General features: G+C 51.7%; 3 protein-coding genes across 3 annotated transcripts; all 3 read left to right on the top strand.

The window, feature by feature from the left end:
* The first annotated feature begins 485 nt into the window (after positions 1-485).
* LOC148838233 (zona pellucida sperm-binding protein 4-like) lies at positions 486-2,450 on the top strand. Its single transcript, XM_088910586.1, has 9 exons — positions 486-699; positions 782-969; positions 1,049-1,146; positions 1,222-1,349; positions 1,428-1,617; positions 1,702-1,849; positions 1,931-2,009; positions 2,117-2,242; positions 2,320-2,450. Exons 1-9 carry the CDS (start codon positions 486-488, stop codon positions 2,448-2,450), a joined length of 1,302 nt encoding a protein of 433 aa, XP_088766712.1.
* A 2,228-nt stretch (positions 2,451-4,678) lies between these two features.
* LOC148838232 (zona pellucida sperm-binding protein 3-like) lies at positions 4,679-7,148 on the top strand. Its single transcript, XM_088910573.1, has 9 exons — positions 4,679-5,065; positions 5,141-5,259; positions 5,348-5,451; positions 5,682-5,859; positions 5,934-6,051; positions 6,132-6,217; positions 6,292-6,404; positions 6,763-6,897; positions 7,015-7,148. Exons 1-9 carry the CDS (start codon positions 4,679-4,681, stop codon positions 7,146-7,148), a joined length of 1,374 nt encoding a protein of 457 aa, XP_088766699.1.
* A 2,438-nt stretch (positions 7,149-9,586) lies between these two features.
* On the top strand, positions 9,587-11,551 carry LOC148838231 (zona pellucida sperm-binding protein 4-like). Its single transcript, XM_088910585.1, has 9 exons — positions 9,587-9,800; positions 9,883-10,070; positions 10,150-10,247; positions 10,323-10,450; positions 10,529-10,718; positions 10,803-10,950; positions 11,032-11,110; positions 11,218-11,343; positions 11,421-11,551. The coding sequence occupies exons 1-9, from the start codon at positions 9,587-9,589 to the stop codon at positions 11,549-11,551; spliced, it is 1,302 nt and encodes a 433-aa protein (XP_088766711.1).
* The last annotated feature ends 1,480 nt before the right edge of the window (positions 11,552-13,031 follow it).

The raw sequence follows: 13,031 nt of genomic DNA, 5'->3' as shown, positions 1-13,031 counted from the left end.
TTCGGCCTAGTCACGCGCCTTTTCATACGGACTTCGGAGCAGTGTACAGTATGGTAACGCTCTGCTCCAAATGAATCGAAGCCGTTTCGAGTCTGACATCACTACTATTTCGTCTTTCTTTTAAACCAGCAAGAGCAAATGATTCCTGGCTCAAACATCCAAATATATTAGCAGCCCAATGATGTGCAATTTTAAGCAGTGCTGATTTTAATTGGATTTCAAAATCACCGCTGAGGTTCTGTTTCCTCACTTGTTAACACATCACGGATGAAGACAATTCTTAAGAATGACGCTGGAGAGAACCAGCAGAGCGATCTGCGCACCTGGACTCAATTCCTGACCCTGGAGACGCGCAGAGCGTCTGAGCTCCTCGTGCGCCCGCTTCAGCCTGCTGCTGTCCAATCGCCGAGCTCAGCCGATCAGCGCGCAGAGAGAACTTAAGGCGCTGAGCGCGGCTTTCCTCTAGTTCCTCTCCGAGTTCCGCCATGGAGAAGTCTGGGGTCAGTGGGAAAGTGTGGAGTCTGTGTGCCTTGCTTTTTGTGTTGCTGGATGTGGCTCTAGCCCAGAATCAGAAATGTCTGGTGAGCGATAATGACAAGGTGGTGTGTGGAGACCCGACCATCACGAGAGCCGACTGTGAAGCAGGAAACTGTTGCTTTGATCAGACAAGCCAGAGGCGCTGCTACTATGGGAATGACGGTGGGTTTGTGTAACCTGCGCATTTCGGAGCAGGATTCCTTTTTTTATACTGGGACTGAATCCAGCCTTTGTATCCCCTCAGTGACTGTGCAGTGCACCAGGGATGGTCAGTTCGTGGTTGTGGTGTCCAGGAATGCCACCAGCCCTCCGCTGAGCCTGGACTCGGTCAGTCTGCTGGGGGGTGGCAGTGCAGCCTGTGGCCCTGTTGGCACCACTGCTGGCTTTGCCATGTTCAAGTTCCCAGTCAGTGCCTGTGGCACCAGGATGAGGGTGAGTTGCAGCCAGTGTCTTGTTCCCAGAGCGCCAGCGTGTGCAGGCTGTGCCCGTCATGTCCCCACCCCTCTTCCAGGTGGAGGCTGGTGCTGTAGTGTATGAGAACCTGATGAACTCCAGCTTCGAGGTGAGGCCGGGACCTGATGGCTCCATCACGAGGGACAGTGCCTACAGGTGGGCAGGTTGCCTTCTCCTTCCTCGGCTCCCCTCGGCCTGTGCCAGTTCCTGATGGCCGGCTTCTTCCTGCAGGCTGTTCTTCCAGTGCAAGTATGCAGATGATGAGCTGGTTCCTCTGCAGGCAGTGGTCTATACGGTCTCTCCACCCCCTCCAGCAGTGTCCCCAGGACCTCTCCGTGTGGAGCTCCAACTGGCGAGAGGTACCTCTGCTGAGCCTTCAGCTCTGCTCGGCTGCCCTGCAGGGTGAAATAGTGCTAAAGCTCCCTCCTCCTCCTCAGGAGAGCAGTATGACTCCTACTACAGTGAGGGTGACTACCCTGTGACCAAGGTCCTGCAGGATCCTGTGTATGTGGAGGTTCACATCTTGCAGAGGACAGATCCCAATATTGTCCTGACGCTGGGAGACTGCTGGGCCACTTCCACCCCAAGCCCTCTGAGCCAGCCCCAGTGGAGCCTCCTGGTTGCTGGGTAACCTGTCCTCTGTAGCTCTTGCTGGATTCCCCACTGCTGACCCCTGCTGGCAGAGCTCTCACCCTGCTCCTCCTGTTGCAGGTGCCCATACAGAGATGACAACTACCAGACCACTCTGATCCCTGTGGGCGGCTCCTCAGGGCTGCTGTACCCAACGCACTACCAGCGCTTCATGGTCCGGATGTTCACTTTTGTGGACCCTGCCTCCCAGCTCCCCCTGAAGGAGACGGTAAGGAGCCGCGGCTGGGAGGCACCAGCTTGATGCCCGAGGGCAGCTGACCTTCTCTCAGCCCTGCTCTGCTCTCTCCAGGTCTACATCCACTGCAGTGCAGCGGTGTGCCAGCCTACTGCTACTGACCGCTGTGTCCCAACCTGCATCAGCAGGAGGAGTGAGTACCTGTCGCATGTCGGCTCCAGTGCTCCAGCTGAGGGGTAGCTGTTGGCTGCTGAATCCTGGTCGTCAGTCCTCCCAGCAGTTCTTCTGTTCCTCTTCCAGGAAGGGCTGTTGCTGCAGCACGCGGGGGCTCCTCCAAAGACACTGCAGTGGTCTCTAGTGGAGAAGTGATCCTGACTGCCTCTGAGCTCCCAGCCCAGGGTGAAGCGCATCGGCTCTGGTCTGAAGGTGAGAGGCTCCACTGTGTGAGCGGTGTTGGCGTGTTGCTCTGGCTGTGTACTGACTGCTGCCTGCTCTCTCCTCAGTGCCCCAGGTCTTCAGCTATGGTTTGCTGGCAGTAGCTGCCTCCACTGTGCTTGTGGTCTCTGCTCTGCTGCTGGTAGCTGTGTGGAGATTCAGACCTTGTACACAGAACAAAGCTGTAACTGGAGCATAATAAAGGGAGAAGTGAACTCTGGTCCTCCTCAGCCTTTTTCCTTTTTACTTTCTTAAAGATTGTATAAGACGCTTACAGCTGCGTTCTTTCTAGACGGAATGGTGGCAAAAACGCTGCTTAACAGATCAATGTAATGATTATTGCAGCAAGAGCACTTTTTGCATATACTGGCTTTTCTGCATCCAGCTCTGAAACCTCTTCCAGAACCACAGTCTGCTCCCTCTCCTTCATCTCGGTAATCTGACCGCTGAGGAAGGTAATTAATAGTGCAGGTGCTGCTTGGAGTCGTGGGCAGCGCTGTTCCCCTTGCAGCGACTGTAGGGGAGCCGATTTCGTACCTCCACTTACTGCGGCAGTACTGCCTGCTCCTCACACAGGCCCAACGTCATGCAATCCAGGAAGTGGCTTTAGAGCGGAATAATCTGTGGTCTTGGCTTCTGTTCTCTGAAGAGAAATGGAAGTGGCGGGATTGGACTTGGGGTACCTGGGCGGTCATTTGGGAGACACTGGTCCATACTTGATGATAAAAATAAAATCAGGTTTTTCACTCAAAAACACCAACATTCATGATCACCTAAATGACATGATTTCAAGGGGGGTTAGTGACGGGTGTAAAATGTCTGGGATCAGTGATCAATCATGCAGTTGAATATTGCAATCGGCGCAGTTTATTGGCATCGCAAGAATTTTGAGCAATATTTGCCTCTACTACAATTGGAGAAACTTTTAATCCTGTTAAAAGCTAGGAGAGAAACCTTTGACAACTTGGGGATTTTTGACCAATCTCAATTCCCCACGTGATTCGGAAGCCCTCGTCTGAAAGAAAAATGAGGCATTAACTTTAAAAGATTAAACCCTGCTGAACGTGCAAGAAGACTGACCTCTTTCAAATTGTATTTTGAACCACCAGTGTATGTGGTAATTATTCTGAAGTAATACTTCAATTATTAATTATTTACTTCCACTTGTATAGCGCTTTTCTGGTAATGTGGACTCCCCTCCACCACCTGGAGGATGCGACGGCAGCCATAGTGCGCCAGAACGCTCACCACACCAGCTCTCAGGGGGGAGAAGATTCACAGATGGGGATTATTAGGAGGCCATGATTCTTTTAGAGAGACGCCCTGGGATTTTTAATGACCACAGAGAGTCAGGACCTCGGTTTTACGTCTCAGCCGAAGGACGGCGCCTGTTTACAGTCTAGTGTCCCCATCACTATACTGGGGCATTAGGACCCACATGGACCACAGGGTTAGCGCCCCCTGCTGGCCCCACTAACTCCTCTTCTGGCAGAAACCTTAGTTGTTCCCAGGAGCTCTCCCATCCAGGTACTGACCAGGCTCACACCTGCTCAGCTTTAGTGGGCTGCCAGTTGTGAGCTGCAGATGAAATGGCTGCTGGCTGTGCCGAATGTCGAAATTCAAACTTATTTTCCTAATGTGTGCGATTTCAGCCCGCAGGCACAGAGTACACGTGTTCTCTCGTCTGTCTGCAGCTCCTTCATTAGCGCCAACATCCCAGGCTTCTCCCTGCTTACGCGACACTGTCTCATTCGCTCTCTGATGCTCTAATGCAGCGGGTTTGTCTCGGCAACACGACTAATCAGTTCATTGATCTGAAATCACACGTGTAGCGCAAATTAAGACGTAATTTGAGTGGATTTAGGATTCATGTTAAACGAAATGTAAGATAAAAAAACTACACATTGAAAGGCCTGCCTGCATTTTCTATAATTTCATAATGCCCTATGTGATTTAACACTAAGGCAAAAACACATTTGACTAAGAATACGTTATCAGCAGCGATTTAGTCCTAGCCTGAGGTGGACTGGATTTTGCTGTAGTTTTACATTTTTATTTTCTCAAAATCCTCAAGAAAGGTTACGAAGTGCACCCCCTGGACGTCTTCACAGCCAGCACTGGGACGACATGATGCCATTTAAGGTAGAAATTGGATCATAATGCGTAATTACAACAGAACGCACTGACTCAGCCGGAGAAAATGGAAACATTAAATAAAAGAATACGTAAAACATCACCGGTCCTATTGTTTCATGATCGCTGCTCTGATCTTCCCCGACTCCCGCGCTCTATCCGGGCTCCTCAGTACGAGCGGACACTGAGTTTGTTCGCGTGAGAATCTGCTTTCTCTGTCGGCAAACCTGAACCTCATTAAGAGAGAATATCTCTGTGCCTTTAAAAAGACGTACTTCGCAAACAGTAGGTATCATGGATTCGTTCTCTGTGGGAAACAAAATGTGGGTTTCGGGCATTTCTCTCTTCAGCGTCTTGGTGTTCTTTTGTTGCGGCGTTTTCTGTGACGCCGCTACATGGCGCTCAGCTCCCGGACGGCGAACCGGTATCACGCACAAGGGGGCTGTGTTCTACAAAACTCCTTGGTTTCCACAGCAGGATACGCCGCTCGGGCGGGCTGTGTCGGTAGCGTGCGGGGAGAGTCAAATCGTGGTGCAAGTCAGGAGAGACCTGTTCGGTACCGGTCAGCTGATCAACTCCTCGGACGTCAGTCTGGGAGACTGTGCGGCCACAAGGCAAGACGACGCGGCGCAGGTCCTGATCTTCGAGTCCGAGCTGCAGGCGTGTCGTAGTTCGCTGACGGTAGGGTGTCCGGCTTTGACATTCTAGCTTCGTATTTTAGTGGTGTGCCGGCTTCACCTGTCGCTTCTCTCCCAGAGCGCGCCAGAGGAGCTAGTGTACAGCTTCTCTCTCAGCTACACCCCGCGGGCGATTGCCAACACCCCCATCGTGAGAACTAATGGCGCCGTTGTCGGTATTGAGTGTCGCTACATGAGGTGAGGGAGGCATCTGCTGTCCTGCAGGGTCCACGGAGCTCCAGGGCTGAATAAGGACCGTGTCACTCTGCCGGAGTCTCTTTCCCAGGTTTTACAATGTGAGCAGCAGCGCCCTGAAGCCCACCTGGGTCCCCTACACTTCCACCAAGTCTGCGGAGGATGTCCTGGATTTCTCCCTGGTGCTCATGGCTGGTATGTGCTCCTGTAGGGAGAGGTGCAGCAAGACTCCCTTTCGCACTGGGGATGTCTGCTAGAGAAGATTGCTTTGTTGAATTGGCTTGACTGGGGGTCTATGAAGGCTTGCTCCCAGTAACCGGAGCTCTTTGAAGGGATCTGTATTTGGGAGACGTTCATCTGGTTCTCTGCTATTTTCCTGCTGGACCTATTCGTCGCCATGAGTAATGGCTCCTCTCCAATGCTAGATGACTGGAGCTCCCCAAGGACCTCCAACGTGTTCTACCTGGGGGACGTCCTGAATATTGAAGCCTCCGTCAGCCAGGCCGACCACCAGCCCCTCCGGCTCTTTGTGGACAGCTGTGTGGCCACCCTGGTGCCTGACCAGACCTCTACCCCCAGATATGCCTTCATTGAGAATCACGGGTGAGTCCTGTGCCTTCTGATGGAGGAACTGCTGTGCAGACGGTGCACTTGCAATGACCTCCCCTCTCCCCCAGGTGCCTGACTGATGCCAGAACAACCGGCTCCAGTTCTCAGTTCATGCCAAGACCCCAGGACAGCAAGCTGAGGATGGAGCTGGATGCCTTCAGGTTCTATCAAGATGCCAGGAGCTCAGTGAGTGTCTTCCTGTGGCCTCTGGGCTGTGAGGAGGTTTAGCTGCAGTGGAGCCTCTGACTGAAGGTGTGCTGTTCCAGATCTACATCACCTGCCTTCTGAAGGTGACTGCTGCTTCCCAGAGTGTGGACTCCCTGAACAAGGCCTGCTACACTACTGGGAATGTGTAAGTGAGGAGGAGGGTGTTGGCTGCAATGTGCTCTGATGCGGGTGTCTGCAGTGATGCCTGTCCTGCTGTAGGTGGCGGTCTGTGGATGGGAGTGATCAGGTGTGCAGCTGCTGTGACTCCAGCTGTCCTACTACCAAATCCAGGCACTGGATGAGAATGAAGAGGGATCTGGGATCTAAAGAGGGTGAGACTCTCTCTTGCTTGTGGTTTCTCAAAATGAGGAGAGGGGCTTCTAGTTCTTGTAGATGCTAGTGTTCCACTCCAGTAGTATGAACATTGGTACATTGAGGGATTGTGAGCAGAAGTCTTCATAGAAAACCATGGCACTGTATGCTGTACACGATCCCTCCTGCTCTTATTCTTGGGGAATGTAGGCAAAATGTGGAAAAGCAACTGTTCTCTGGATTGCGACATGAAAAGGAGCGTTACAAAGGGTGTCCTTCCCTCCAACATGCTCCTTAAAAAATCCTGGTCAGGTTTATGTGAAAGTGAATGCTGTCTTCTGCAGCGCTGTAGGTTTTTCAATCCAGAATTCCTTCCAGTTGCAGCTGCTGAGTGGGAAGGCGATGCCACAGTTGGTCCTCTGTTTGTGCTGGGAGAGCAGGCTGTTGACAGCCCAGCAGAGGTGACAGGTCAGAGGTCTCAGCTGAGAGCACAGGAGGAAGGTGATGCAACAGGTAGAGGAAGCCTTTAGTACCCAACCTGTATACTGACTGGAGTCTCAGTGGGACTGAACTGGTCTAAAAGCATCTCTATGGTAGAGCAGTGTGAGCTAACCTGTCCTCTCTTTCCAGGAGTGTCTGCTGAGCCTGTGATCCTGGCTGCTCTGGGGGCAGTGGTGGGGCTGGTCTGTGTGGCTGTGCTGGGGACTGTCCTTTACAGGAGACTGCAGAGTAAATCCACTGAGCTGACTGTGATGGAGAAATAAAGGAGGGATTGGAAACTGTCTCTGTGTGATACTTGTTCCTTTGTTAAGCCAGTGCAATAGATCTTGACACCTGCTTAATGCGCTGACCTCTCATGTCCTCGCCATGCTAGCCCGTTCAGTGTCTTTGCCACAAGCACTGTGAGCAGAGGGCGAGCAATGCCTGGTGGGCTTGGGCTGTTACTGCACTGGCTCCAGTGGCTTTCAGCTAGTCTGACAGCCTTTCTTGTGCAGATGCTTAGCATTAAACTGCAGCTCCACTCTGTAGAGTAGATGCTATGGGTGGGGAGCTTCTCTGCAGCTGATGATGGCTGCTTCACTGTTCACTGCTGCTGTAGTACTCATGGGAGCAGCCTGGACTCCAGGCTGTTACACGTCCCTGACAGCAGCACATGGATGGCTGCTTTTTCTTCTAAGTCAGGTTCTAGGTGAGACAGCATCTTTTATGAACGTTAGAGGAGAGCCACAGGGCAGACACTTTCAGAGTGTTGCCATCTGAGGCTCTTGACTGTCACGGAGACGCCTGCTATGATTCTCCTTTCCTTCGGTTTTATGGAGTTACATGGTTAAAGGGATCTGACTTTTTTTACTTCGTTATGAGATGAAAATATTTTGTTACGACCACGGAGTTCAGTACCGAATGGAGCGGGCGTAGAAGTCGGAAAAAAGAGGTTAATCGGAAGCGGGGAAAGGTGTACACACACACACACACAGGGCCAGGGATTACAGCGCTACACCTACACTAACGGACACGAAGGGAAGAGCCTGTTTCCAGCCTCCGTCCCACTATATACAGTACAGTCCCCTAGTCCCCAGCCCGCCTTGCGTGCGCATGGCTCTACAGTATTCTCAAACTAAGTGTGTGGGTTTTTCTAAACAGTATTGTTCTTAGGCTTTCGTTCTAATGCACAGTACAGTCTAAGACAAGAGCCTAAACAAAATTAGCTTGCATGAGCAGAAGAGATGTAAACGAAGGCTGAAAAACCGCCGCAAGATCCTCCAGCTTCCTCTCTGTTAGATCCATGTAACTAACAAACGGTAGACACGTAGACTATTCGACGTGTTCTTGCTAGAAGTTAGCAGATTCTCGTTTGCCGCAATTGTACACGGGCCGTGTGGCTAAATAAATCCCACCTGGCTAAAAATCGTCCCTACCCGCACAAACAAAAGCGTGAACGCACAGTTCAGCGATTATACGTAAGCGGCATTAAAACGCATTGCTTTCCGTGCGGCTTCTCCAGTATTTTACTAAATGGAGGTGTGAATTCAACCTGTAGCCGCTCTCCTCAGAGCTCAAGCGGATTAAAGCATACCTGAGGTCAACAACACAAGCACAGTTCTAGAACGTTTTCGATCAAACTTTCCCATCTTCACAGCTTTGCTGATCTCGCCTCCCTTGTTACTGATGGCACTTGATTTAAGCGTTTCACCTTCATCATTATTTCTGCTATTGCTTTCCACAAAGGTTTCAGTGCAGTACTTTTTAAGTTATGATTTGCTATCATTTTGACGAAGCAGAGGTCCTATTTGTTAAGAATTCTCACAAATCAAGGTCAGTGTACAGGCGAAGGTTCAAACAGGAGCTCCCAGGGTACTGTGGACTAGGCAGGCTCGGAGTCAAAGAAAGAAACTAGGTGGAGGCAGGAAAACAGGCTGACAGTAAGAACACGGCTCAGTACAAGGCACTCAGGAGGCTGAGGCAAGACTTCGCCAAAAAACCGAGGCTTAGACAGGCTTTATATAACTTTTAAAACGTTTCGAGGGTGTGGCAAATGAGGTGATGACAGGTAGCACCCAATCACAAACCGGGGAACAGATATATCATTTTGTACTTTCCATTTATGTGTATATGGTCAAAACGTGATCTCAGATCACCAGCTTGCTCTTAATTTTTCCTGTGCCGAATCCCGGCAAAACATTTGAAACATTTCGAAACTGTGACGCAATGAAGTCGCGTTCGGCCTAGTCACGCGCCTTTTCATACGGACTTCGGAGCAGTGTACAGTATGGTAACGCTCTGCTCCAAATGAATCGAAGCCGTTTCGAGTCTGACATCACTACTATTTCGTCTTTCTTTTAAACCAGCAAGAGCAAATGATTCCTGGCTCAAACATCCAAATATATTAGCAGCCCAATGATGTGCAATTTTAAGCAGTGCTGATTTTAATTGGATTTCAAAATCACCGCTGAGGTTCTGTTTCCTCACTTGTTAACACATCACGGATGAAGACAATTCTTAAGAATGACGCTGGAGAGAACCAGCAGAGCGATCTGCGCACCTGGACTCAATTCCTGACCCTGGAGACGCGCAGAGCGTCTGAGCTCCTCGTGCGCCCGCTTCAGCCTGCTGCTGTCCAATCGCCGAGCTCAGCCGATCAGCGCGCAGAGAGAACTTAAGGCGCTGAGCGCGGCTTTCCTCTAGTTCCTCTCCGAGTTCCGCCATGGAGAAGTCTGGGGTCAGTGGGAAAGTGTGGAGTCTGTGTGCCTTGCTTTTTGTGTTGCTGGATGTGGCTCTAGCCCAGAATCAGAAATGTCTGGTGAGCGATAATGACAAGGTGGTGTGTGGAGACCCGACCATCACGAGAGCCGACTGTGAAGCAGGAAACTGTTGCTTTGATCAGACAAGCCAGAGGCGCTGCTACTATGGGAATGACGGTGGGTTTGTGTAACCTGCGCATTTCGGAGCAGGATTCCTTTTTTTATACTGGGACTGAATCCAGCCTTTGTATCCCCTCAGTGACTGTGCAGTGCACCAGGGATGGTCAGTTCGTGGTTGTGGTGTCCAGGAATGCCACCAGCCCTCCGCTGAGCCTGGACTCGGTCAGTCTGCTGGGGGGTGGCAGTGCAGCCTGTGGCCCTGTTGGCACCACTGCTGGCTTTGCCATGTTCAAGTTCCCAGTCAGTGCCTGTGGCACCAGGATGAGGGTGAGTTGCAGCCAGTGTCTTGTTCCCAGAGCGCCAGCGTGTGCAGGCTGTGCCCGTCATGTCCCCACCCCTCTTCCAGGTGGAGGCTGGTGCTGTAGTGTATGAGAACCTGATGAACTCCAGCTTCGAGGTGAGGCCGGGACCTGATGGCTCCATCACGAGGGACAGTGCCTACAGGTGGGCAGGTTGCCTTCTCCTTCCTCGGCTCCCCTCGGCCTGTGCCAGTTCCTGATGGCCGGCTTCTTCCTGCAGGCTGTTCTTCCAGTGCAAGTATGCAGATGATGAGCTGGTTCCTCTGCAGGCAGTGGTCTATACGGTCTCTCCACCCCCTCCAGCAGTGTCCCCAGGACCTCTCCGTGTGGAGCTCCAACTGGCGAGAGGTACCTCTGCTGAGCCTTCAGCTCTGCTCGGCTGCCCTGCAGGGTGAAATAGTGCTAAAGCTCCCTCCTCCTCCTCAGGAGAGCAGTATGACTCCTACTACAGTGAGGGTGACTACCCTGTGACCAAGGTCCTGCAGGATCCTGTGTATGTGGAGGTTCACATCTTGCAGAGGACAGATCCCAATATTGTCCTGACGCTGGGAGACTGCTGGGCCACTTCCACCCCAAGCCCTCTGAGCCAGCCCCAGTGGAGCCTCCTGGTTGCTGGGTAACCTGTCCTCTGTAGCTCTTGCTGGATTCCCCACTGCTGACCCCTGCTGGCAGAGCTCTCACCCTGCTCCTCCTGTTGCAGGTGCCCATACAGAGATGACAACTACCAGACCACTCTGATCCCTGTGGGCGGCTCCTCAGGGCTGCTGTACCCAACGCACTACCAGCGCTTCATGGTCCGGATGTTCACTTTTGTGGACCCTGCCTCCCAGCTCCCCCTGAAGGAGACGGTAAGGAGCCGCGGCTGGGAGGCACCAGCTTGATGCCCGAGGGCAGCTGACCTTCTCTCAGCCCTGCTCTGCTCTCTCCAGGTCTACATCCACTGCAGTGCAGCGGTGTGCCAGCCTACTGCTACTGACCGCTGTGTCCCAACCTGCATCAGCAGGAGGAGTGAGTACCTGTCGCATGTCGGCTCCAGTGCTCCAGCTGAGGGGTAGCTGTTGGCTGCTGAATCCTGGTCGTCAGTCCTCCCAGCAGTTCTTCTGTTCCTCTTCCAGGAAGGGCTGTTGCTGCAGCACGCGGGGGCTCCTCCAAAGACACTGCAGTGGTCTCTAGTGGAGAAGTGATCCTGACTGCCTCTGAGCTCCCAGCCCAGGGTGAAGCGCATCGGCTCTGGTCTGAAGGTGAGAGGCTCCACTGTGTGAGCGGTGTTGGCGTGTTGCTCTGGCTGTGTACTGACTGCTGCCTGCTCTCTCCTCAGTGCCCCAGGTCTTCAGCTATGGTTTGCTGGCAGTAGCTGCCTCCACTGTGCTTGTGGTCTCTGCTCTGCTGCTGGTAGCTGTGTGGAGATTCAGACCTTGTACACAGAACAAAGCTGTAACTGGAGCATAATAAAGGGAGAAGTGAACTCTGGTCCTCCTCAGCCTTTTTCCTTTTTACTTTCTTAAAGATTGTATAAGACGCTTACAGCTGCGTTCTTTCTAGACGGAATGGTGGCAAAAACGCTGCTTAACAGATCAATGTAATGATTATTGCAGCAAGAGCACTTTTTGCATATACTGGCTTTTCTGCATCCAGCTCTGAAACCTCTTCCAGAACCACAGTCTGCTCCCTCTCCTTCATCTCGGTAATCTGACCGCTGAGGAAGGTAATTAATAGTGCAGGTGCTGCTTGGAGTCGTGGGCAGCGCTGTTCCCCTTGCAGCGACTGTAGGGGAGCCGATTTCGTACCTCCACTTACTGCGGCAGTACTGCCTGCTCCTCACACAGGCCCAACGTCATGCAATCCAGGAAGTGGCTTTAGAGCGGAATAATCTGTGGTCTTGGCTTCTGTTCTCTGAAGAGAAATGGAAGTGGCGGGATTGGACTTGGGGTACCTGGGAGGTCATTTGGGAGACACTGGTCCATACTTGATGATAAAAATAAAATCAGGTTTTTCACTCAAAAACACCAACATTCATGATCACCTAAATGACATGATTTCAAGGGGGGTTAGTGACGGGTGTAAAATGTCTGGGATCAGTGATCAATCATGCAGTTGAATATTGCAATCGGCGCAGTTTATTGGCATCGCAAGAATTTTGAGCAATATTTGCCTCTACTACAATTGGAGAAACTTTTAATCCTGTTAAAAGCTAGGAGAGAAACCTTTGACAACTTGGGGATTTTTGACCAATCTCAATTCCCCACGTGATTCGGAAGCCCTCGTCTGAAAGAAAAATGAGGCATTAACTTTAAAAGATTAAACCCTGCTGAACGTGCAAGAAGACTGACCTCTTTCAAATTGTATTTTGAACCACCAGTGTATGTGGTAATTATTCTGAAGTAATACTTCAATTATTAATTATTTACTTCCACTTGTATAGCGCTTTTCTGGTAATGTGGACTCCCCTCCACCACCTGGAGGATGCGACGGCAGCCATAGTGCGCCAGAACGCTCACCACACCAGCTCTCAGGGGGGAGAAGATTCACAGATGGGGATTATTAGGAGGCCATGATTCTTTTAGAGAGACGCCCTGGGATTTTTAATGACCACAGAGAGTCAGGACCTCGGTTTTACGTCTCAGCCGAAGGACGGCGCCTGTTTACAGTCTAGTGTCCCCATCACTATACTGGGGCATTAGGACCCACATGGACCACAGGGTTAGCGCCCCCTGCTGGCCCCACTAACTCCTCTTCTGGCAGAAACCTTAGTTGTTCCCAGGAGCTCTCCCATCCAGGTACTGACCAGGCTCACACCTGCTCAGCTTTAGTGGGCTGCCAGTTGTGAGCTGCAGATGAAATGGCTGCTGGCTGTGCCGAATGTCGAAATTCAAACTTATTTTCCTAATGTGTGCGATTTCAGCCCGCAGGCACAGAGTACACGTGTTCT

Source organism: Atractosteus spatula, chromosome 3 (assembly GCF_055471065.1).
Source record: "Atractosteus spatula isolate fAtrSpa1 chromosome 3, fAtrSpa1.hap1, whole genome shotgun sequence".
Classification (NCBI taxonomy): Eukaryota; Metazoa; Chordata; class Actinopteri; order Semionotiformes; family Lepisosteidae; genus Atractosteus; species Atractosteus spatula.
Note: the sequence above shows the minus strand (reverse complement) of the source record. Positions and strands in the feature narration are given on the sequence as shown.